The sequence below is a fragment of the Phaseolus vulgaris genome, chromosome 7 (genome assembly GCF_051622355.1).
Source record: "Phaseolus vulgaris cultivar YP4 chromosome 7, ASM5162235v1, whole genome shotgun sequence".
NCBI lineage: Eukaryota > Viridiplantae > Streptophyta > Magnoliopsida > Fabales > Fabaceae > Phaseolus > Phaseolus vulgaris.
In genome coordinates, this window is record NC_143504.1 from 42,518,919 (window position 1) to 42,546,781 (window position 27,863).

The 27,863-nt window shown below is 30.5% G+C and overlaps 1 protein-coding gene across 1 annotated transcript; it reads right to left on the reverse strand.

Annotated features, from left to right (window-relative positions):
• Positions 1–14,099: 14,099 nt before the first annotated feature.
• LOC137828593 (lactate/malate dehydrogenase family protein) lies at positions 14,100–20,005 on the reverse strand. Its single transcript, XM_068635233.1, has 14 exons — positions 19,394–20,005; positions 19,219–19,309; positions 18,451–18,537; positions 17,638–17,722; positions 16,658–16,839; positions 16,500–16,570; positions 16,339–16,429; positions 16,171–16,245; positions 15,976–16,077; positions 15,764–15,886; positions 15,303–15,371; positions 15,150–15,218; positions 14,532–14,585; positions 14,100–14,442 (listed from the first exon to the last, which is right to left on the reverse strand). The coding sequence occupies exons 1-14, from the start codon at positions 19,549–19,551 to the stop codon at positions 14,389–14,391; spliced, it is 1,311 nt and encodes a 436-aa protein (XP_068491334.1). The 5' UTR covers positions 19,552–20,005; the 3' UTR covers positions 14,100–14,388.
• Between the last annotated feature and the right edge of the window lie 7,858 nt (positions 20,006–27,863).

The window sequence follows — 27,863 nt, forward strand, 5'->3', positions numbered from 1 at the left end:
AAAATCCTAGTCGCAAAGCATTTAGTGACCGAATTATAAATTGGTTGCAAATTTGCGATCAAAATTTCGGTCGTTATTCCGTTGTAAAAATTTTGTCACCAGAATTCAAGAACCAACTTAGCGATCAAATTTTTGTAAAAAAACTGGTGGCTAAATCGGTGTCTGATAGCGACCACCATTTTTGGTCGCTAATGGATTAAAATAATTAATTAAAAAAAATTGTGGTGGCTAATTTTGATAGGTGCATGCTTTCATCCGATTGTGAACTTTGGTGGAGTTTGCAGAAGCTTTAATGGATTGCTCACGGACAAGGCTCTCACATGGAGATCACGGTTGTCTTGGAGATGAGAGGTTCAACCAGCTCACTTGGAAGATGAAGGTTGAAGACTAAACTTGCCTATCCTAAAGAGGAAGTAGACAAGAGTGACAAATTGGCACAAAAATTTGGCAACAATTTCACTTTATGATTAATTTTGTTTTTACATGAGGTAGGCTCCTCCTTTTATGGCAATGGAGGACCGGTCAAATGAAACTCAAATGCAAGGGAAATAGCTTTGGAATGTCCACCTAATGCATCTTGGCACATTGATCATATGAAACATATTTAACATGTGTTGAAAATCTTTTTAGCACATGTTTCATATGGATCATGTGGAGGTAACCGTGCATCACATTTAACACATGGAGCATGTGTTAATTGTGTACTCTTTTACCTTGCTTAAAACCGGCCTAGGTGAATTTAGAGGTTTTAGAAACTCTAAATTAACCTAGGTTGATTTTATGTGCCAAAATTAAATTCTAAGAAAATTTATAGTAATTTCCTATTCTAATTTTGTCAGAAAATAAATTCTACTCTATACTAAGCTTGTGGCTTGAACATATAGAAGAACGTTTCTCTGCCATCAGTAGCAGTGTTCCAATCCTCTTGAATTCTTCTATCCATAGCTCTTGTAGTTGGCCTGGATCTTCTATGTGTTGGGCTTGAGCTGAAGCTTGAACTTGTATTTGGGCTTGGGCCTCTTCTAGTAGTTGTTTATGCTTTGATGAATTGGAGGTCTTCTTGAATATGTTTGCACATTTCTTCAACCTAGAGTTGTCCTCTTGATTTGGGCCTACAAATATAAACAAAAGGCCAATTAGACCCCTAATTGCAATTAAATCAATAAACAACCTTTAGGTCTTCATTCTCCTTATTATATGGTTGTATGAGGCTGTACGGTTTTGCATCAAATTTGGTAGCTAAATGGAGACCCCTATAGTGACAAAATAATTTCGATGGCTAAATATTTTTTTTTAATTACAACGATCGATTTTGTTTCGGTCGCTAAACAACAACTTTATAGATATAGCCACCAAATTAGTTTCGGTGGCTATTTTTATATGTATTATTAATACCTATTTAAAATGGTATTTTGACCTGTTTATAAAAAAAATTCAAACCTGCTTATAGATACTCAAAATTCAATCAAGTTAAATAGGAATGAACTTCAAATACATAGTTTAAGAAAAAGTTGTACACAAATTAAAAGTAAATCATATTACACAACGAAAATTATTGAAAACATGTTAAAATAGTCAAATTTATTATATAATTCAACATACAACTAATCTTCTTCTAAAATATCATCTCTAATGTGATATCCTTTATGATGTCCACTGATAGTAGGATCTGAAGAGCTTGATATGGGATTATTCATTTGAATGTGTTGTATGATGAATTGCATTTGCTCATTTTGTTTGTACATCAACTCAACTTGTTTGTGTATGCGTTCACTTTGCTCTTCATGACTTTTCATCAATACCTCCGTCTTTTCTTCAAGTGTCCACTCCTTGGAATCTTTTGCCATAAGTTCATAATTTAGATTTTGAATAATCTCATGCATTTCTTCTATTTGATGGACTACTGGAGCTTGGCTTGTAGCAGAATAACCACTTGTGGAATTATTAAACCTTTTGCTCAATACACCAAGTCCATAAACATTCCCTTTAGTTTTAATTTTTTTTTTACATTCCGTTGCAGACTTTGTTTCGTTTTATTATTCCAGATTATATCCTTTCAAATCTATTTAAGAGATATTGTAAATTTTATTCTTTAATTCATTTACTCAAATTTCATTTTTCATTATGGTTCAGAGAAGCAACTTGGACTTTCATTGATCAGACTCACTCACATAAGTAAAGGTTCTATCTAGCTTGTGCAACAGACACCTCTATCAAAGCGTTTAGCCTAAGATATTCACATCAGACTCTCTCTAAACCTTTGTCTTTATTAAATTTTATGTTGCATATGTGCTTTCTTCAATTAAGTCTTAGTAGATTGGTTGTTGGATCGTCTGCTTCATGTAATCACTAGACCATTTATAAGAGAGATTAGACCGTCTATTGTGGCTAAAACTCTGAGATTAATAGTAATAACAAGTAGCTAAGATATTTTATTAGGTGACCACATGCATAAAAAGTTATTAAAAAAATTTACATATTAGACAATAATTCGTTTTTAGATTTAGAACTATGATAATTATTTAATATATGAAGTCCTGTAAGAAGTAATTTTGTATATGAAGTGTTTTTATATATAAAGTTGGTTAAAAAATAAATAATTGTTTGGAATTTGTAGATATTATACACAAACTTTCCATTACAGTATAAGTGTTCTCACTTGAATAAGTTCGGATGATCCAAGGTGGTCACCGAGATGATCTCTGTGTAAACAACAACTCTTGATGTTGGAAGTCACAAAGTGATGAGTCCACCTGCAGAAAATACTTCAACACTTAAGTCAGGGAGAACATAAAATATTCAAGTATAATGATGTGTATTGAGAATATTTAAATTATCTTACTTTCTAGGGGTCATCCTCTATTTATAGAGTTTTTTGGTTGATCTCCTCCCATTTATCTTTTTGTCTCGGCATAAGATCATGTAAATTATAACAAAATTGAATAACAAAGTATATCTTTAATCTTTCTAGGTTAGTTACTCCATCATAAACTTTATATCTAAAAGAATATAAACTACCACAACAACGTATTTGAGCAACTAGAATTTGTCAATAATATATATCTTTGAAATTCTCGTATCTCCATGAAACCCAAAGTCTAAAGTTCTTGATATCTTAGCTAATGCTTAGGAGAGATAAAACGGGCATACATATGCTTTATCAAAAACTCGATCTTGCATCAGTTATGAACTCGAGTCGAACTATATTGACTACTATTCCGATTAAGATCACAACAGTTTTATACCGGATTAAAGTCACAATGGTTTTGTACCCAATTAAGATCACAACAATTTTATACTCAATTAAATCTTATTGGCACATTTCCAATAATTTGACGAGATGGTACAATAAGTTTACTTATTTGGAATAATAATTTTAATTTGACAAATATAACAACTAAAAAATATTTGTAATAATATGCAAGAAAAAATTATGACCTTGTAAACTGAGTTTTAAATCATAAAATCTCATTCTAATCTAAGACTTTTTAAATTAATTATAAATTTCTCTATACCTTTATTTTTTTTTTATAAAATTAAATCTTTTTTGTTTTTAATAAAAATTACTTATAAAATTAAAGCAGTCAAATATTCGGGGGACAGGGGCAGGTGAAAGGCCCCACCATGGAGCAAGGTAACTCAGACAATGTGAACAAATATACATAGTTCAAATAAAAGCATTATAACAATTTGAGAAAATATTCATTTATTTATTCTTATTAATAATTATAAACTTATTATCTTATTTTATTTAGAAAGAGTGAACAAACTTTCCTCAGTTCTTCTTATTAATGCATAATACATTGTTTTTCTTATTTAGTGTATAGATTGTGAACTCAAATCCGTTGAGATGATATTATTAAGGTCAATCATCACATTTGAGATATTATTCATTTTGGAATTTGAAATTTCATCATAATTTTGTTCTTAAAAAATGTCTCAAAAGGTTAAGGAAGTAAGGTATATTTAAATTATCCTTAGCCTCAACTCTTAAGCGATGTGATACTATTGGACGTACCAGAACAAGCTCCCAGTGGAAGGCTAAGGGAATGATTGTTCGTCTTTGGAATCACTTTTCCATTTCCTTGAAAAACTTGAATTCGTCTTTGGAACCTCGTTGATCCACACACGACGTCAATGTTCAGACCTCAGGTTCGTTGAGATGTCATCACTAAAGTCAATCACCATCTGACCGTTCTCCTTAAACCTCGACTGAAAGACTTGTTCTAATACGCCAAATAATTCAATATCGCTTAGGATTTGAGTCAATAACAGTTTATATACACTCTCCTTCTTTAATTATCTGAGACACCTTTTAAAGATAAATCTATGACGAAATTGAGTTTAGAACAAATCCAAATACCATAACATTTGCTTGATTTATTTACTTGTGTGTTTTTAAATTGTAAATAAACTTTTTGTGCTCATTTCTTTGCGCACTCTTCTTTTTTATAAAAGACAATTACCATTTGCATAAATTTGTGGTGGAAATATTCATGGATATTATTGTTGGGTCTATTAGTGTCTAAGTTCAAGAGGGGAGGGGTGAATTGAGCTTATAAAATTTTAGCAAGAACACACAATTTTTTCAGTATTCCAGAGGCAAAAAGAACAGATTGTTTTTACATGAAACAGATTGATTCTTCATAGCAGTCTTGGCACAATTTGAATTTTGTTCAATGTAAAATTGTGTTTAACAGAGAATTATAACAGAACCAGATCAGCTTAATATTGTGAGAATGAAGGGTACATCTATGCTTACAAATCAATCAAAAGTTACACAACACAAGATTTCAAGAAGTATGATCTTTTCTCAGGTTTTAATGAATGATCAGTTTGTTCACAATTCACTTAAACCATTATATGCAGCAACCTTGTTTATGATCAGAAAACTTTAACAAATCAGGAAGAAGAGTTTTCAATTAACCCAGAATTAACAGATTCAATTTAAAAAGAACAGATTTAGTTCTTGACAGAATTAAGCAAAAACCAGAAAAGAGTGCAGGGATGAGAATACAAGATACACACGTTTTTATACTGGTTCACTCATACAGAGCTACATCCAGTCTCACCTTACCCCAAGGTGGAATTCACTAAAAACAGTACCAATCACTTACAAAACCAGCAGTTCTTGAACACTACAAGAACAACACACAATGCTGAAAAACCCTATTTCAGCACACCTTGCACTCCAAGAAACCCTATCAAGGAGTGACTAACACTTACACCTTTACAAAACAGAATAAAGGAAAGATTACACCTGAAAAGAAGATGCAAGAACTCAAAACCAGTAGTTCAATTTGCTGCAGAACTGCACCAGCACCTTCACCAAGATTCAAGGTTTCCTAGAACAAGCACACTTGAAAATCTCTTTGGAAAACCTTTCAAAAATCTTTCAATCCTTCTTCTCACATGGAAATTGTTTGATCTCTGTCAAAAGCGTAATTCCTCAGCACTTTTTCATGTGAGAGAGACATTGTTTATATAGAAAACAGTTTCTAACTTCTTTTAAAAAAACAGTTGAAAAGCAGTTAAGAAAACAACAGATTCATTTTTGAACTTAACAGATTTATTTTGTGAAAACTGCCAACTCAGCTTAACAGAAATAACTGTCTGAGTGGTACCTTTGGTGCCCTAACTAACTTGTGAAAAACCTTTCAGCAGACCAAAGAATAAACCTGTTCTTTCATAGTAAAACAGATTAAAGTATAACACACAGGCCAGCTCAGCTTAACTGAAATAACGAACTGAGCTTTCCCTTGGTGCCTTAACAGGAATTTAGAAAAGCCTTTTTAACAGAGAAGAAATAAACAGATTCTTTCTCCATAAAACAGATTTATTTGTGTACTGTTTTAAAACTGTTAAAAACATTTTAAAAAGCTTTTCAAAAACCATTTAACCACATCATGTGCTTGATCTAGACTTGATTAGGCATCTAGGATAGGTTACACAGCAAAAGGCAATCATACACACTTACAAGCCTAATTACAAATGAATCTAAAAACCTATTACAATCTTCAAAGCACTCAAGTCATTTTCTTCATCAAACACACATCAAGCCTTGGTAGGGAAGAAGCTTCCTTCAGCTTCAACAATTATAAATTTATTTTATTGATATATTGTCATAATGTCATGATTAAATTAATGTGAAATCAAGATTTGTACAATCTTTTGAATACAAGAATAAATATAAGGATCAACACTGTGTGATCATAGATTTATATGTATGAAAAATATCCTTTGAAATGTCAATCTCTTAAATCGATATCAATATTTTTTTTAAACTGTTATTAGTTTGTAGGTAAGAATTATCTCAAATTCATAAATAAATATAAGGATCTATGCTACTATTCTCCATTAAATATGATGCATTGTTTTGCTTTCTGAGAATAAAGGAAAAAATAAAAGATATTAAATTCTTATTATTTATTTAGAAAGAGAAACAGTGGAGAATTTTTATGAATATAAAAGAAGGATTCCCTGTGGTTAGGTTTATCTGTAATAGAAAAATTAAGCATAAACCAAAAATAAGTTATAATAAAATTTATATTATATATTTTTATCTTAAATATTTATTTTATTTATGATATGAGATTTGTTATTCAACGTGTTAAATTATAATATGTATATTATTTTTTATTATATTTAAATAAATAAACATGTTAATTTATCAGACTTTAAACCGACCAAGTCATAGGCTTCCATCTATGGGACGACTTTATCTATTTCCATCTAGAAGTAAGGAAGATGTTAGAGAGTATTTTATTTTTATTTCTTTACTGTAATTCAAATTCTAACCTTCTTGGTTAAGGTATACAAGTAATTATACTTGTGTTAATAAATCTTTGTTTTAGTTGACAGTTTTTAGGAATAGGATTAAAGCATGCCATCTTAAATAATAATAAAATTTAATGTAACAATCTAATTATTTATACCTTATATCATATTATTATAATAATAATTGAAATAATAAAAATTAATATTGAACGAAAAATTAATATTTAATATTAAAAAAAACTAAGAACAAAATCAAATATATAAGAATAAAAAGAACAGGTAAATCATAAAATAAAATAACAAAATAAAATAAAATAGAACACAACCTCGACTAAAAATGTATATCTTTCAATTAAAACTGAATATTCTAGTTGAAATTCATTATTGACTAGAACAAGTTTTTTTAAAATTACTTAATTTATTATAACAAAAATAATAAGTAAATAAAAAATTATGTATTCAAAAATATATAATTCAGAAAATTTTAAATTTTGAGTCAATTTTACTTTTTATCAATTTATTTGCAAAATTTATATATTTTCTCTCTTTTATTCATCTATATAAATAAATAATTTTTTCTTCATTTATTCCTTATTACCATTTACTTAAATGTCTCTTCAATTTTTTTCTTCCTTATTTCACTTATCTTTAATACAGCACTTAATAAAAAGTACATGTTCTGTTATAGACTCACTTTTTATCTGTGTTTATTATACTAGGTTTTTTCAGTCACCAACCTTTATTCTCTATACTTGATTCATAAAATAAAAGTTTTAATTGTAAAACTAACATTTTTTTAAGTAAGAACTGTAGAAAAATTAGGCTGCAAAACGAACAAAAAATAGTTTCCCGAGGCGTGAGTAATCACTGTCCGTAAGGACTTATCCGCGGTGTATTGCGCAAGTCTCCCAGGATACAACAGGAACTTTCCGGTAATTTCCAAGGATCAGAACTAGCAAGTTTTTCTTTAAAAGAGTAATACCATATAGAACCCAGAAATATTATAATATTAAAATAAAGAGGAGAGAGAAAGTGAAAAGTGGAAATTAGGAAAAGGAAGAAGATGGTGAACGGTGGGTCCGAAGAAGATGAAGAGGTGTGTGAGAGAGATGCGATTTTTGAATGAGGGAAACCCTTGCTTATATAGGGAAAATGGTAGCAGCCCAAACGGCCACAACCCACGTTCCAGCAGTCATCTGCGACACTACTCCAGGTCTCGGCTGCACAACCTCCCGAGAAGAACGGATTCTTCGAAGGTCCGAGTCTCACGCTTTGCCCTTGCACAGATCGTGAGTGAAGAGAGAAGGAACGTTTGCTCGAGGGTTTCCGTGAATCGTGCAACAAGGAAACTGAACCCTGGATTTTAGGTTTGTAAATCAAAACTGTTTTAGGGTTCATGAATCAAAACCGCTTCTCTGTTTTCTGTTTCGCAAAAATGCACTCTGTTTTTGTTTTGCAATATACACAGTTTTACAACAATCCCCCACATATTGCAAAAGATAAAGAGAAAAGGAAAATAAATTTCTAGGTTCATCTAAGATGTAATGCATCAGATCTGGTATAGCAAGCTATATGAACCAGTCTTAGATTGATGAACGTAACACATAGTGTAGTTGGTATAGCGAGCTATATGAACTAAGACACTTAGTATGTGTTAGAGGTTTATCAGTCACAATACACCCCCACATTACTTGTTGTTATCGCTGTGTTGCGCTACTAGGCCATGCGCGTGCCCGGTATTCATGAGTGCTATAGAGATCTTGCCAAGATCTCATGCAAGCGGCTCCACTTGACACTCATATAGGTGATTTCATCAAGTGTATGTTGCAAATTATACACCACCCATAAGGGATATGAAAATCATTAAAACTTTGTAAATCATTAAAACTCTTTTACCTCTGAATTTTAACCACAAAGTTTATCCTCTCGATAATGCAGTATCTAGCACTTTCACACACACCATAGGAATGGACAAAATTGATTTAAAATCAATATTAGTGCTAGCATAACTAACAAGTGACTTGTTTTTACCCATATGAACCTTATTCATGGGATCTCCAATCACAAAGGTTGGGTTTCCATCACTTGTTTGTTTGCAAGTGGCTTAAATCTCATTCCCCTCGATGTTTCTAAAATCATTTTTCTCCCTAGGGGTTTTGTCAGAGGATCTGCCAGATTCCGTTCTGACTTGGCATAGTCAATAGAAATCGTTCCATTCTTTAACAGCTGTTTCACCAATTTGTGTCTTAATTGTATATGTCTATTCTTTCCATTATAGCTTTTATTTTTAGCTATAGCTATTGCCGATTGGCAATCACAATGCATTGATACAGATGGGGTTGGTTTCATTCCTAAAGGAATGTTTGCTAAGAAATTTTTCAACCACTCAGTTTCACTACCAGCCATTTCTAGAGCAACAAACTCAGATTTCATTGTTGGTCTTGCAATAATAGTTTGTCTGGCTGATCTCCATGTAACTGCACCACCCCCAAGTGTAAATACATAACCACTAGTGGATTTTGTCTCATCTGAATCAAAGATCCAGTTAGCATCACTGTACCCTTCTAGCACAGCGGGAAATCCACTATATTCAATGGCATAATCCATTGTACCTCTCAAGTATTTCATGAGTCTCGCAAGTGCTTCCCAATGATTTTGACTAGGACATTGAGTGTATCTACTCAATCTACCTACTGCATAAGCAATATCTGGTCTAGAAAAGCTCATTAAATGCAATAAGCTCCCAATTATCTGGGCATACTGAGTTTGAGAAATAGATTCTCCTCTGTTCTTTTTTAATTTAGAGTTAGCATCATAAGGGGTACTCACTAACTTAAAGTCATAGTAACCAAACTTCTTTAGAAGTTTCTCAGTGTATTTTTCTTGGGATAGTAGTATACTATCTCCCTTCCTTATGATTTTAACTCCTAGAATCACACTTGCTTCACCCATGTCTTTCATCTCAAACTTAGATCCAAGAAACAATTTTGTTTTAAAAACTATATCATTGCATGTACCAAATATTAGCATGTCATCCACATACAAACATATAATGACATATTCACCATTTTTAGATCTAGAATACACACATTTATCAGCATCATTGGTAGAAAAACCTTCACAAAGTAAAACATTATCAAGTTTTTCATGCCATTGTTTTGGTGCTTGTTTCAAACCATGCAAAGATTTTAAAAGTTTGCATACTTTTTCCTTTTGACCTGGAACTACACATCCTTCAGGTTGAGTCATATAAATTTCCTCTTCTAATTCACCATTCAGAAAAGCTGTTTTAACATCCATTTGGTGAATTACTAACTTATGGATAGATGCTAAGGCTAGCAATACACGAATAGAGGAAATCCTAGTAACAGGTGCAAAAGTATCAAAGTAATCTATGTTTTGTTTTTGAGTAAACCCTTTAGCTACTAATCTTGCCTTATATTTCTCTATGGATCCATCAGGATGGTACTTCTTCTTAAAGATCCACTTACAACCAATGGGTTTTGCTCCTTTAGGCAGATCTACTAAGGTCCACGTATTATTTTTCTTTATTGAATCAAGCTCAATTTTAATGGCTTTATCCCAATGTTTAGCATCAGGAGCACTAGTAGCTTCTACAAAACTTATTGGATCATTCTCAACTAGATAAGTATAAAAGTCATCTCCAAAAGATGTTTCCTTTCTCTGTCTTTTACTTCTCCTAACATCCTCACTCAAGGTATCACTAGCACTATCTATAGGTTGTTCAGATGTATCACTACTCTTTAGAGGAAAGATGTGTTCAAAGAACTCAGCGTTTTTTTGTCTCTACTATAGTGTTGCGTTCAATTATATCACTATTAAGAACTAGAAACCTATAGGCAGCACTATGTTCTGCATATCCTAAGAACATACAATCAGATGTTTTAGAGCCTATTTTCCTTTTCTTAGGATCAGGTAACATCACTTTAGCTAAACTCCCCCACACTCTTAGGTATTTCAAATTAGGTTGATAACCTTTCCACAACTCATAGGGTGTTTTACCAGTTTTCCTATGTGGTATCCTATTTTGTAAAAAACACGCAGTAAGCAGAGATTCACCCTATAAATTATCAGGAGCATTAGAACTAATAAGCATGACATTCATCATTTCTTTAAGAGTCCTATTTTTCCTTTCAGCTACTCCATTAGACTCAGGTGAATATGGTGGGGTTACTTCATGAATAATACCTTCTTTTACACAATAGTCATTAAATAAAACATATTCACCACCTCTATCTGATCTAATTCTCTTAATTTTCTTATTAAGTTGATTTTCTACTTCCGCTTTATAAGTTAAAAACATGTCAAAAGCTTCATCCTTATGTTTAATTAAATACACTTTGGTGTATCTAGAAAAAATCATCTATAAAGGTTACAAAATAATTTTTACCACCTCTAGACATGGTTTGTTTTAAATCAGTAAGGTCGGTATGAATTAAACCAAGAATTTCAGTTTGACGTTCTACAGAGTGACATGTTTTCTTCGTTATTTTAGATTCTACGCATACATCACATTTACTACTTTGTTTGTCATGCATGTTGATTAATCCTAGTCGTTGCAATTTTATAACATACGAAGAATTCACATGTCCTAATCTAGCATGCCATATATCATACGAGTCAACAATATAAGCAGAAGATTTAGATTCATTCATAATTTCAGAAATGTTTAATACAAAAAGGCCTTGATCACAATATCCCTTTCCCACAAAAACATTGTTTTTTGTCATAACAATCTTGTCAGATTCAAATGACACTTTAACCCCAACTTTGCTTAGTAATGCCACAGAGACCAAATTAACTCTAATTGATGGCACATGTAGCACATCATTCAAGGTTAGAGTTTTACCAGATGTGAGCTTCAGAAGAACTTTTCCTTTTCCTAGGACAGGAGTTGTCCTGGAGTCACCGAGATATACTTGTTCTTCTCCATCCCCCACACTTTGTGTAGGAGGTGAACACATTTCTGTTTGCACAGATGTGTCTGGTAGCCCTAGAGTCTACCACCCATTTGCTCACATTTGTCACAAGGTTTACTTGTGAAACGACTGCCACAATAGTATCTTCCCCTTCGGCTAGATTTGCCTTAGGAGGATAATCGTTTTTAGCCCTATGTCTGCACTGAGGTGCATGATGGCCTGGCTTTCCACAGACAAAGCAATTACCTTTTTTCTTGAAAGTGGGGTTAGTTCCACTGGGACGAGAGAATTTGTTATTAGGTTTCTTTTTGTGATCAAATTTTTTCTCGTACCTTTTTGGAGCTGGTTTGTCTTCTATCACGTTTGCTTTGGCAGACAAAGCTTTGGCCTTTGCAACAGCGCACTCCTTCCTGTTTGTGTCTTCGATGATGATGTGGGTGATCAAATCTGATAGAGACATTTGTTTCTGTCTGTGCTTCAGTTGTTGTTTGTAATCCGTCCAAGACTACGGAAGCTTTTCGATCAAGAGTTCGGACACTAATTCATCTGGCAATTTTATGCTTTCAGTTTTGATATCTTCAATCAGCTTGTGATATTCGTTTATTTGGATTTTGATGTCTTTGCCTTCGATCATCTCCCAGCGGTAGTATTTTTCAATTACGAACCTTTGTCTGACGATGTCTTCGGTAGTATATTTGAGGATAAGAGAATCCCAAATATCTTTCGCATTCTTATAAGAAGCATAAACATCGAACAGATCGTTAGATAACACACTGAGTAAAGTGTGACGGCATACCTTATTCGCATGGATCCAGTTGTCAACTTGTTTCGCAGTCGTGGTTGAGTCGGGTTTGGCAGTTGTAAGTGCATGAGCAACTCCGTACATGTCCAATAGGGTGGACACGCGTTCTTGCCAACGTCGGAAGTTCTGACCGGTGAAGACTTCAATTTCGGAGACGTCCGGAAAAGGTTTCGCAAAAATGGTTTGCATTGCGGAAACAACATTTGATGTTTCCGGAGCAGTGTTGTCGTTGTTGTTCGGATTTTCAGCCATAAGTCCTTACGATTGTAGAAAAATTAGGCTGCAAAACGAACAAAAAATGGTTTCCCGAGACGTGAGTAATCACTGTCCGTAAGGACTTATCCGCAGTGTATTGCGCAAGTCCCCCAGGATACAACAAGAACTTCCCGGTAATTTCCGAGGATCAGAACTAGCAAGTTTTTCTTTAAAAGAGTAATACCATATAGAACCCAGAAATATTATAATATTAAAATAAAGAGGAGAGAGAAAGTGAAAAGTGGAAATTAGAAAAAGGAAGAAGATGGTGAACAGTGGGTCTGAAGAAGATGAAGAGGTGTGTGAGAGAGATGCGATTTCTGAATGAGGGAAACCTTTGCTTATATAGGGAAAGTGGTAGCAGCCCAAACGGCCACAACCCACGTTCCAGCAATCATCTGCGACACTACTCCAGGTCTTGGCTGCACAACCTCCCGAGAAGAACGGATTCTTCGAAGGTCCGAGTCTCACGCTTTGCCCTTGCACAGATCGTGAGTGAAGAGAGAAGGAACGTTTGCTCGAGGGTTTCCGTGAATCGTGCAACAAGGAAACTGAACCCTGAATTTTAGGTTTGTAAATCAAAACTGTTTTAGGGTTCATGAATCAAAATCGCTTCTCTGTTTTGTTTCGCAAAAACACACTCTGTTTTTGTTTTGCAATATACAGTTTTATTAAATGTCTCTTCAATTTTTTTCATCCTTATTTCACTTATCTTTAATACAGTCTATCATCATGCACTAAATAAAAAGTACATGTTCTGTTATAGACTCACTTTTTATCTGTGTTTATTATACTAGGTTTTTTCAGTCACCAACCTTTATTCTCTATACTTGATTCATAAAATAAAAGTTTTAATTGTAAAACTAACATTTTTTTAAGTAAGAACATGCTCGGTATTTATTTCCACATCGAATCCCAATGCTTTTAGTATCTAACAATTTAACTACTTTTTTTAATATCTATAAAATCTTTATCCATTTATATAGTCTTCATATTTAACAAGAATGATGTGATTAAATCTTTTAACAAGGACTAAAAATAGATAGTTTTGTAGAAAGTAAAATAAAAATATATATTATAATTTCAGTAACTAAAATTATACTTAAATGTTGAATTTAATTAGAAGGTATTCAACTTCAATCATAGATTATTATACATAGTAAAATTGTTTATTTTAATAATAATTACTTTAAAAGTCACATTGCGGTGACTTCATAAAAAAAATAAATTAAAAGTGCATGGAAATTCAATTCTTAAACTTGTTCTATTATTATTTACATTTCTTTTAAAATGATACATGGAATGTTTGTAAGAAACACAGAAAATTCAGCTTTCAAACTCTTATTATTGATATTACTTATTCATTTTTTCAGCATTCATATCCCATAATTGTACATCGATTAGTGTGATTTTACTCCAACACGAGAATGCTAACCCATATCCTAAGACACTTGTTAAGGAATCAAAAGTGAACTTTTGTAGAGATAAATATAAAACTTACCAATGTATCCCATCATGATTCTAAAAAAAAACATTTTATTTATTGATTCCCTAACTAGTACCTTTTAAGACACAAATTTCAGCATCTGCTTTGGCATTAAGGAGGAAGGCTTGTTACATTTCTCCTGGGAGCATGGTATCACCAGGTAGATCACAAACAGCAATTCCCTAAGATGAAGAATTTATATGTTTCAGATGACAGTTAACATCATGAATATAAGCATAAATAACTAATAATATGATGATATGATGTTTACCTCGCCCGTTAGGTGAGCCACACATCTCTTCTCAGCCAACAACTCAGCTTCAGTCTGCAAAATATTGTTACGAATCTAAGTCTGAATCTTAATAACTTGAACAATGTATAAGACTCATAAACTTATTATCTTAAGTTTTTGAGTTGGAAGTGGTCAAATTTTTTATATGGGTTTACTTATGACTCATTGGTACCAAATCTTCTCGGTAAATCTCCTCACAGAACCCAACAGTAATATCAGAGCTCATGGTTCATCCAATAATAAGATTCAATTTTGATATCTAGTGTTCAATTTTAAAATGGTATTTTAAAACTGGATTCAACTCAAGTAACTAATTTCACTCACAAACATGACCACCCAGATAGCTTCCAATTAATTAAAAATCTCAGATGATAAGTTACAGGTGGGTGTAGTCAGGACTGAAGATTTGAAGGTCATGTGTTCAATCCTTTTTTCACTGCATTTTTTTTGCTTTTATGAGAAATTTATTTCATTTAAAGAACTTAATTTCTTATTTTATCACAACATTCAAATAAATATGGCTAAGGCACACATGAATAGAAGTTAGAAGTTAGACTGTATATACAATGGTATATAATGTTGAATTTTCATCCTTACCTTTGCTATCCGCTGCCGGAGGTAGTCATCAAATATGACATCCTTGACAAGTTCATAATCACCATCGCCCTAATGGATAAAAGCTTTCATCATAAGAGGAACAGAGTAAATTTTTAGAAGTTAAAAAGAAAAGAATACAGTTAACAAGCTTACCTTTGATCGACATGGCATACTGAAAACAATACCCTCAGATATTCCATAAGGATTTCCATTGCTATATACCTGGCATTTCAATTGCAAACTTTTATATTGAAATAGTAACTAAGCGAATAAAAAGACAACAAATGATTAATGAAGGTTGTGCCATGTTTAAATTTTCAAGAAAAAAATTGGTTGTTGCCCTTCATTTAAAAGCTTTGAAATGGCATATTCCAGATATATAATACCTAATTTTATTTTCACTACACCAATATAATTTTAGTATGCATGAAGCAGTAGAATTGTATTGACTTGCGTGTTTTTTAATTTTTCTATCTCACTTGACATGCAAGATAACCCTTTCCCCCTTTTATGTATCTCTCAGTTCAGTTTAATCAATATATTGTAAAAAAGGGTGTAGTTTGCTGAAAAGGTCATCTAAACAAGGAAATGCATATTCAGTTATATCAACTTACACCAGAAGAAAACCAATCACCCTCAGGAGTAGGAGTTACTAAAGATCGAATGGCGTCAACAATTGACACAGAAGTTGATGCTGCTGATGATCTTCCCCATTTTTGAATAAGTGCACCACCTCTCTACCAATCAAACAATCACTTGATCAGCTTTTAGTACAAGGAAACCACGTATCTTTTACATCATGTATTTGCAACTTACAAAATATTACCTTTTGAACCTTTTCAGTGAACTCTTCCTCCAACCACCTATGATCCTGAACCACCTCTTTGACAGGCAAACCATCAATTTTAGCATTTAAGAAGTCGGGGACCTATTAACAAGATAACAGGTAACACCATATCATAAAAGAGAGTTACAGAAATCCAGTTGATGCTCATTATTCTGGTAATGATTCTTCAATGACCTGAGTAGTTGAGTGGTTTCCCCATATTGTCACATTTGACACTTTATCATAGAAGACACCTGCCTTGAGGGCTAGCTGTGAATTTTATTGAGACAATACAGAGAAGATAGATGTTATTTTTCTATGGTAGGATAATTTTAAAAAGGTGACATCTACAAACTTTGTTACCTGACATTTTGCTCTGTTCTCGTCTAAGCGAGTCAAAGCATGGAAATTTTTTGCAGGAATGTTAGGAGCATTCTTCAAGCATATTAATGCACTGCATTTAATATACAAGAGCATTAACAAGCAGGCACAAGATGTAACTTCATGTTTACAGCGAAGCTTACTTTGTATTGCAAGGGTTTCCCACTACTATAACTTTGACATTGCGGGAGGCCACAGCATTCAATGCTCTTCCCTATTGTAATAAGGTATAATGTCAGCATAACTAACTGCACTTAAGCAGAAAGTAATAAATGTGGTTTTAATTTGAATATCATTTGACCTGCGCTGCATAAATCTGCCCATTTATGTCTAACAAGTCTGCTCGCTCCATTCCAGGTCCTCGAGGCTTTGCACCTATTAGCAAAGCCCATTCTGCATCTTGGAACACTTCATAAGGATCAATACCAATACTCACCTCCCTCAACAAAGGAAACAAAGAGTCTTCCAGTTCCATTGCAACACCTGCAACAAGTTTAATTAGAATATTTCAAATGAAAGATCAGCGTGTTATATTAGTCAAGATTAAGGTGTATCTTGTTTCATTTAAAAGCATAACAAAAACAGCACGTTAGCTACGCTGACCTGACAAGTCAAATTCAAGTAAAGTTATTACTCAAATTCCTATTACTGGTCGAATTTCTCATCTCTCTCACTCAGTAGCAGATGCTGTTAAGGCCTTAGATTTTCTTAAATGGGAAGAATCATTGGAGGGCAATAGAGTAAGAATGAGAAGTGCTCATAACATAAATGACAGTAAGACACCTTGTGCACAAAACTTCAGTGGAAAAGGTTTTTAATTTACTGGCTATGTTATTTTTTGTCCTTAGAATTGTATACAAGCTTAGGATAAAGGTGTTCATTGGGTAAGTTGAATTTGCTCATTGATGCTTTGCCTTTATTCATCTCTTTTCCTAATAACTTTCCGTTATGCCAAATACTGATGCACCATTCACAATTCTCCAATTTTCGTATTCTTGTTTTATTCATATGCCATATCCCACATAACAGATGTTGCAATAACTAGCTTCATATCAGTGCCTCTTGTACGCAAGAGTTTCTACAGTTATGCCACATACTGATGCACCATTCACCTTTAGTTAGTTTTCTACAGTCTTTTTATAGTCACGTCACGATGGAGAAGGATGGGTCAGTATTTCTTATAATAAGTGGAAGATGTACAACTAATAACTGATAGATACCAAGTTTATTTACCACGGTTACCCAAAAAAATGCCATATTTACCATATGCAGAAAGCTAACCTTCAAGGGCTTGGATTGACCGTTCTGATCCCAGTAATTTGAGAGCAACAGGTTGATCTGGACCAAAAACTTCACCAGATGCAAGCTGACACAATAAATCAACTCAGGCTCAAGAGTCCAACAGTATTGTGTGATCATTCAAGGTAGGTCTTATCTAAAAATCTCAAAGCACATGCAAAATAAAATTATCTTGAACACTCACCGTACATTCAATTTAGCTTTCATACTAAATTCATTTCTATTTCATGAAACAACAAAAATACAAGAATGTTGTAATTCCAAAAAATCTTCAAATTATAAAGCTCAAAACTTGTATATAGTAGTGACTTTCTATTTGTTTAGAGAAGATATGACAGTATCAAGAGTAAATAATTATAACTCAATGTTGCACATAATGGTCAACAATAAACAGTAATGTTGATCCATGTAGGTTGTTTATCACAATAAATCCTTCAGTCAATAAAAAGAAGAAAAAAAAACCCAGTTTTGAAATGGCTATACAACAACTTATTCAGCAACTTCAAACAGATAAGAAGAAATTTTATGATATGCACCTATTATCCTTTCAATGACTTTAAAATCCTAATCTAAGAGTAATGATACAAAACGAACGACAAAACTTTAGCCCACTTGTGAGATTGACTACATGGATTACACGATGCCATTGGATTCAATTGAAAACCAAAGCTTCAATTCACAGAGTACTGATATAGTAAAAACATTATTGCAGATATATAAAATGAAAGAAAGATAAATTGAACATCTAATGTGCTTCATTGACGCAATTCCTTTTTAAATCCAAGATATACTCACTTTGAAAAGTAGATGATTTGCAATCATTCCAGCAGCACCTGAAACTGCAATGTTAATTAGTTTCTTCCAGGATCTTGTCTCTTCTTCCTGCAAAAATCTTGGTCAAATATTTCAACGAACTTAGATCAACAAATTTAACTGTCATAACTTAAAAGTGCCATTAGATTCATATGCACACATGTTTATCCTTTCCCCTCCTTAAAACATCTCACAAGAAACAACATCAATACATTAATTGTTCAGGTTGAGTATCTTTCTTTACTGAAATTAAATTGTAATTTAAATTGAACATAAAAATTAAAAATTGGAAAGAGAAAAAAGATTTACAAGACAATGGAAGATCGCCCAAGCCCAGTTTAGGCATGGAAGACAAGTAATAATGTTACCGATGCCTTTTAGTTTCTATTGGTGTTTAAACAGAAGGTATATGTATAGACCAAACTTAACAAAATAAAAGGAATCAAAACAACTGCAGTCAAATACAGAGATACACCAATCTAGCTCTATGTATATAAACCTAAACAAATACAGCAAAGGAAATTATGCATCAACATGCACATATTGACTGACACCAGTACTGCTACATCTAACAAATTTCTGCTCCAAAGTACCAAACAAACCTCTCAGAAAACCCCAGAAACCAATCTGTAGTGGGGAACTCACTAAGAGAATCATGGACAACACAAAACATGCAATTTGAATTAAGACAAGCTAAAACTAACAAATACACATGGTTGAAATACTGAAGAGAGGGGAAGGGACACTCACAGCCCTCAAATCATAGGTAAGGCAAAAGACACCATAGCACTCAGCCTTATTCTTGGGATCCAGGGTTTTCACAGCTGGCACCTGCACTTCACTGGGAAGTCAAAAGAGTAAAATTCAATCAGACCCAAGAAGCAGAAAACTGAAAATGTTGAAAGAAAACAATAAAGTTACTCACTTTGGTGCAACAGAGCAGGAAATCTTAGCGTGCTGAGTTCTATTAAGTGGCGCAAAAGAACAGAGGCGGTGTCTGGGGAGAGTCCTTGATAGGAAAGAGAGCTGGGATGAGTGAAGACGAGGTTTTGAGCAAGTGGGGCTGAACTGTGTCACAGCCATGGCAGCACAGCACAGAAAGTCTCAGAGAAGAATTGTAAAAGAAGGCACCTTTTCTGCTAATGGAAGGGTAAAAGGAACAGCTATGAAGAACTTCGTAAAGGGTATGTGCATACGAAGCGAAGACGAAGAAAGATAACGTTTGGTTCAGAGATTGCAAAGTGGGAGGGAGATATGTAGAAAAATGGAAGGTAAAAATGGAGGGCAAGAGAAGAAGAGGATCATTTGAAAATCAGTATAAGGCCATGGACATGACACATGTCAAGCATGGCCTATCGTCAAATTAATCTTCTTTCTCTAACAAATTATTGGATTGTATACAAGTACAAGTAGTTTATGTACTACTTAATAGAACTGAGTTTTATATGATGATCTAAGTTTATTGGATTAATAAAATATGATGATCTAAGTTTTTATAAGATAAGGTCTCTTATACTAGGTGCACATTGTGTGTATCAATTAAATTGAATGTTAAATATAGAATATAAGGATCAAATTTTCGTGACACCAGCATGCATAATGTCACGTGAGGGATATATGCCTTTCTGCAATTGGAGTACTGCTATAGTCCTTTTATCTTCTGTGTAATTAGAAAAAAAAAATATAAGTAGATAATTATTAAAAAGTTATTTAATAATTAAAAATAAATTAAATTTGTTTTAGCAGTTAATCTTGAAAATAATTTATAATCCTTGAGTACTTTTTTCATAATAAAAAATGTCATTAATATATCCTGATAAGGATAAACTGGTGGAAGGGTAAAATATGGGATATGTTGCTGAGTATGATTGGATAGGACAAGAATGTTTCGTGTCACTTGTCACTTTTTGAGTTTTATATTTACTAAAATGTAATGTCTGCGTGGGGAGAGGGATATAGGTATATAATTCAATAAACAATTCATGTATTATTGCATAAGAACATAACTAAAAGTGTATTTTTTTATCACAAACAAAAATTTAGCCAGGTAAAGATTAAACAAATAATATATAATAATACAAGGGGCTTATTATTAAGATCAGTTCTAACAATTGAAAAAAGAGGGCAAAGTGTGTGAAATCCTAAAAAAAAGTAAATAGGATTAAAAATTAAGATACTCCAGTTTTCTTTGTTATATTTAGGGAGTCCTAATGTTTTTATTAGTTTGGATTGGAAAACGAGTAAAAAGAAAAAAAAAAGTAAAGTTATTTAAATTGAGAAGAAGAAAAATTAATAGAAAATTTATAATTAATTAAATTAACAAGATAGAATAAAAAATTAAAATTAAATAGATGATATAATGAAGGAGTATGAATTAAAATTAAAAGATGGATTAAAAATAATTTAATATAAAAATAATTATTAAAATATAAGTTAAATCGAAATAAAATTAACTACAACAAATCATCTTAAAATCTTAAAAAAAATAGAAAAATATATTTTAAATAAAAATATTAACAAAATATTATAAATTTTAATAAATAAAAAAATATTTAAAATTAAAATATTAATAAAAACTATTTTATAAAACACTAAAAATTTAAATTATTTAATTTAATTTATCATTTTAATATTTCTATTTTAATGATTTATTTTATTATAATAAAATAATAGTTAATTTTATAAAAGAAATAAATAATTAATTAATCTTTTTAAAATAATCAATTATGTTAAAAATCTTAATAATTTTTTTATTAATATTTGTGATATAATTAATATGTTTTTAATATAATTAATTTTTTATAATTTTAGTTCATATTTAGCGAAAGTCAAACGGAAAATTATGTCTCCCTTGTTTTAAGGTTTTGTTTTCTGAAATTTTGTCATATTTATTCGTTTACCATGTTTTCATTGTTGAAAACAAACATAGTGATTTCATGCTTTAAAAGTCTTGGGTGTGTTCTGAAATATGTTAAAAATATTATAAACAGAAACTTTTCACTTTTTAAAACCATCGAAGTAGAGAGAAAAAAGATGGTGGATTTATTTTGAGCTGAATAGAATTCTAAACATGTACTTCCTTTTTTTTAAAAGTAAAAACATGTAATTAATATTACAAATGTGTTGAACTTTAATTAATTAGGAAGTGAGTTTCATGCTCATAAAATTAACTACTAAGATAAGAATATTACTTCGATTCTTAAATTGACCTTATTTTTAATTAATATGAAATATTTAAAACATTTTCTTCATTTTAAATTAGATATATATTTTTTATATTATATTATATTATAAAGTGGATTTAAACTTAATTAATTCTTATAAAATTATATTATAAAAAAGTGATAATTACATCCACTAATATATTATCAATTTATCTTATTTCTGTCCGCTTTTCCTTTAAACATGTTTTTTCGTTGCGCTATGATGAAAAGCTCCACACTGCCTTTTGAACATGTTAAAATTTTAGATAGAAGCAATTTAATAAATATAACAATAAAAAGTATATCTTCATTTCATCTCATATTCTTTCAATCTGAAGAGAGAGAAAATTAAAAGTTTAAATGAAGAAATATATTTCATTCTATGGAGACATATGCGATCCAAATAACAGGATAAAGTTTTGTTCAATTTCATTTCATTCCATCATTTTTCATTACTTTAATAATACTCTTGTTTCACATCATCTCCTTGTACCCACTTTGTTAAAGAGAATAAAATTATATTTGTATTTACTTAAAAAAAATTTAATTGATGTTGAATCTCTAATATATCACTTCATTATATTTTAAATATAATTTAAAATCAGTTCATAAAATAAAATTTATATATATATATATATATTTTGTGAAATATTTTTATTTTTTAATTAACGTGAGATCTTAAAAATTAAAAGTTAATATTTTTACATAAAATCACAAATCTAAAAGCTCCATTGAAAACTATTGTAAAATAAATACATGTGAAAAGAGAAAAAAAAAAAAAAACACAGAGAGATGTAATGCCAAAGACTTGGATAAATGCCCATTATTAAATTAAAAAAAATACTAGAGAGAATTAGAGAGGACTTATCCACCAAATTCATACAAAACTGAAACAAATATTTTATAATCTAATAGCTATTGTTATGACAAATTATTTAATAATAAATTTTAACTATCGTATTTTTAAAATGTTTTTATTCTCATTTAACTGTTATTTATAAAAATTTAAGATAATATTGATTATTTTATTATTCTTTCTATTTTTATTTCACTTAATCTTTAATAAGTTTATATATATATATATAAATATGATAAAATGGAAAATCTTATAAATACTTTTTTTTTTAAATTACACAAATTTATTACATCTATTGATTTCATATTTATTTAGATTAAAGAGTGAAAAAAAAGAAGGTTGAATAGTTTGTATCTAAAGAAGTAAAACTCTTCATTTTTCAATCAATTTATCCTCATTCAAACAATTTAATTTTCTATTTTTTTCACTTATTCATTTCTACTCTCAATCTAAATAAAGGTTAGAATTTTTTTTTAAAAAAAATTAACAGATCCAATGGAAATCAACAATTTATTGAAAAGATAATCCGGTAATTAGAAAGAAGAAAAAATATAATATTGCGTGAAAATGAATGTGCGATCCCAAATTAAAGTGGAAGGCAAATTTATTTGTTTTCTATTTTGCATAAATATGACCTTTGATTGTGACGAGGGGGAATAAGGTCAACGGAATGATCAAGTAGTTAATTAAGAATTTGTAAACCTAACTATTCAATGGATGAGGAGGGTGAGATATTGTTAATTTTGTCTCTATATCTACAACTCTGGTTTCAGAAACAATATACTTTATATTGTTTTTTAATTATATAGTGTAAATTACTTAAATTAATTTTTTTTATATCCTACCTCTTTCATTATTTTTTTTAGTAAACTAAATAAATCCTCTCTTTTCCTTCCCTTCTCTTAAATAACATTTAAAACATCATTTTAGTCATGTAAAATTTATATAAATTATACACTAGTATATATTATAAAAACTTAAATTAAACTTATTATATATATTAATGAAAAATAATCACTATGTGCTTTCATGGATTTTTTAAGAAAATAAAATTCATAATAATGGTTAAAAAAATAGTGATAGTTTGTTATATATTGTATTGTTGAAATATGTGACTGATTTATAGTGTGTTATGCTGTTGAATTGTAACATTTAGATAATTTATTTATACTTTTTTTAATTTTAAAATATAATTGAAGATAAAATAAAAATGTAAAAATTGTATAATAAATGAGAAAAAAATATATTATATCTTATTATAAATATATATATATATATATATATATATATATATATATATAAACATGCTTTAAGAATAAGATCATCCAATGGATTAAATCCAATTAATCAACCCACTTATCCTATTTAAATGGGTTTATATATGTTCTTTAATTAATCTCACCAACATAATTTATTTGTATTTATTCTAATAACAGTTTTTATATTATTTATTTATTTATTTTGAAGTTAACTAATGAATTGTTTCTTAACGTATTTATATTTTTTTAATATGTTGTAATTAACTCAATCCAACAACAAGTGACACTTAGTAATAATAAAGTTTTATAACAAGTGAACAGGAACTAAAGATGAAGAGTGAGTGAATCTGGGGAAGAATGTGAATGGCAAGACAAATTAAGAAGAAGGTATTTATCAAAGAGCCTATCTAAACAACTCATGCTAGAAAAAAGTTTTGAAAATTTGGTAGACAAATGTTCACCCTAAATTGAGGTAATGATAATGAAAATATTTTAGATACCCAAACCAGGATTGAAAATACTTGAAGGTTGAGTTAAAGTCTTTCATTTCCTTCATATTAGCGATTGATTATAAGAAAAATTCTTTATAGGCCAAAATTTGCTCAATGATTATAAAAAAGAAAAAGAAAAAATAAATTTTTTATTATTTGTTTTATATTATTTAAATAACTTTTATATTTTTAAAAGTATATTTTAATTTAATATATATATATAATGTTTTTTTTATATAAAACTTTTATGTTAGACAAACTTTACATTTTTATTTTTATTGAGCTGAAATATCAATATCAACAATCATATGTCACTATATAAAAAAAATATTATTAAAAATATATATAAGAAAATATGGAAAACCTAAACTAAAATTCGTATATTAAAAAAAAATTATATATATAGGTAATTTATAGCTATTAATAAAAAAAAATTAAAAAAAATGACGGAAAAGAATTCATTTACGAGTAATATATATAATGCTTGTTTGAAATGCTTAAATTTAGGTATTAATATGTTGGATAGATATTAAGGATTAATAGTCAGGAACAATAAAAAAGACTAAAAGATCACTTATAAGTCAAAACATAATAGATTTGTATATATTTTTTTAATTTTGATTCATATATTCATTTATATTTAAGTCTTGTATAATCATGATGCTGATAAATTTGATGTTGATGTTTGTTTAATAGCTAAAATTTTAAAAATTTAAATATGTTTTTTTTATATAAATATTAGCTTATCCTCACATTTTATATATATGTTAGATTGTGATTATCGTGCAAATAACACATCTTCTAATTCATAGAAATAAAATGTTTGAATTTATTATAATGTTTTAAAAAAAGTTGAGTATATATATATATATATATATATATATATATATATATATATATATGGAAAATGGTTTATTACATTTCAAAATCATTTATGAAAATAATTTAAATTTAAGTATGGATATGGTTAGAAAAAGAATATTTTTCCATACTTTTTGAATTGGAATTCTTTCTTCAAATAATAATTTTATAATTTAAATTGATCATATTACAATAAAATAAGATATTACTTTAAAATGTTATGATGTTGTTATGATATTCATATATCAATTTTCATAAGAAGATCAATAACTCGAAATGCATAAGAAGGTTTCTTGACAACATAGGCTTGTGGAAGCTAACCTAAAACTCCTGGCTTTTGTTTCTTGCATCCCATAAGTAGGGTATAAATGTATAAATGTGGGTTGACATCATTGACCCGCCTCACATAAGAGCTAATTTACATAAGAAATGTTTTTCTAAATTAATGAAAAATAATTTTTCAAATAAATTTATTTTTTGTTTATTAATTTGATTATTTTTCTTATTTAGAGAAATTAGGTAAATGGTCTCAGAATATTATTCGTGAATGTGTTGTGAATTAAATATTGAGGGGAATTTCTTTGTTCTTCCTACACCTCATATTTAAAAAAAATACTCAAATTACCCTTTCATATATTTCATTGAATTTTTTCGCTAATTCCAAAATGTGGAATCCGAATACTTCTTAGGTTATAGAATTCAAAAGTTAAAATTGTGTTTCAGATTGCACAATTTAGAATACAAATTTGTATTATGGATTGTAGAATTTAGAATGGATAATTTTTTTTGAAATTTTGAGAACATGAAGGTGTAAATTAAGGAGACATAAGAAGAAATTTCAAGAATTTTAAGATATGTAGATTATGCGAATTGGTTCAACCTGCCCTGTACTTGACCCGCACAAGTTATACAGGGTGAGCCTAATCCATAAGATTAAAATAGGTAGCATGTCTCGTGTTTTTTTCTTACTATGTCATGGGTAAGCCTACGTATTACCATCCCTATCCATAAGTACTTTTACGTTCATATTATATTTCAACTATGACTTTCAGATTACCTATTCTGAAAATTTTATAGAATAAGTTTTCGGAACAAGTTTTAGAGAATTTTTTTCAAAAAGCATGAGATTTTTTTGGAACAAACTTTCCAATACAAGTTATCTAGAAGCCTACACAAATATTCATCTTCCCATTCTGAAATGCTACATTGACATCCAAATTTGAAAGGGAAAACACTATGTTTAGCTATATAATCTCCACCAAACTCAACAAACCTAACATTTTGCTCTCTCTTCGTTTCCATTGTCTCCAGCATCTCCCTGAAGGAGGCTTCAGGCTTCCTAAAGACCCCTAGCGACACCTTTGTTAATGTTGTCATTGTTGTCGTGAGACTCAACAACAATGTTACAATGGCGACATGGGTGCGAAGAAGGATATACAATGGCAATAATGGTTGTAGTGGTGGCAATGATGTGGTGCAACGAGGGAGGATATTTTAGTCTAGATGCATGTAGTAATCATGGGTGTGAAAGAAGAAAAAGCCAAACTTATTGTTTTATTGGGTCGTTTGGATGAGCCCATTGAAAAAATGGATATGGACAGGGGACAACCCAAGGTTGTGGACTCCACTCCTAACCAAGATACACATATTGTTAATTCCACCAACATCATTGTGATTTTATTGTTTCTATTGTTGCAATTTCTACTTTTTTTTTTTCACCTTGTGTGGGGAATTCTCAGAATATGATGAGGTCACATCAACATTATTAAATGTCACTACAACCATTATCATATTTAAAACCCATGTCTTTTAAATCAAGCTCATTTCTTCTAGTGTAAGTGTGGAATGAACTTGATAGAAAGGTGAAAGAGGTTTCTTTTATCAAATTAATGTACTTACCCTTTATATATGCATGAGTGGGTTCAAACAATGAAGAAGATGTTGATTTGAAATAGGCACACTGACATTAGTCTTTCTGGAGAATTCTAGATTGAGTGTGACCATATATGAGTTTTGGTTATCTTAGAAAAATATCTCGTAACCAATCACACGCCTCCATTGCAGTTGAGTGAGGCTCCAATATGAGTGAGGCTCCAGTATGACAATTAAAAAATCATTCAAAATAAATCTAGTGGACTTTGGTGTTAAGAATTGACCACAATTTTTTTCTTCATCGATTTCTTATGTCTTCTTTTCATTGTCTTTTTTTGTTGGAATGATATATGATGAATGGCCACAAGCATGAACTTTGAAAAGTTCAAGTAATGTTCCATAATCATAGTTTTCTATTCACGAATGACATGCATATGATTCTTGATATTAATGGTTAAAAAGAGAGTATAAAAAAATGGTTAAATATATTTTTTCGTTTCTATGCTATAAAACGGAAAATTGATTTTTATCCAGTCCAAACTTTAGACCTTCTCAGTAATTTTAGTAAGGAACAATTGTGGAATAGGTATTTACGAATGTTTTTCTAATGTAACAAACTGTTGGAAAAATTAAAATTAATTCTCTCTCTTTAGTGTAGATACAGAATAGACACTTGTGAAAACAATTAATAAGCAAATAATATAAAATAGAGCAAATAGAATAATGACACTGAAAACTATAACATTCAATCTCACCCAACAAGGATGTAATACAAAGTCTATCTAGCATCTCACTAGGATTTCTAATATAACACTATGGTGAATATCTATTTTCTCATTTACTCTCTAATCTC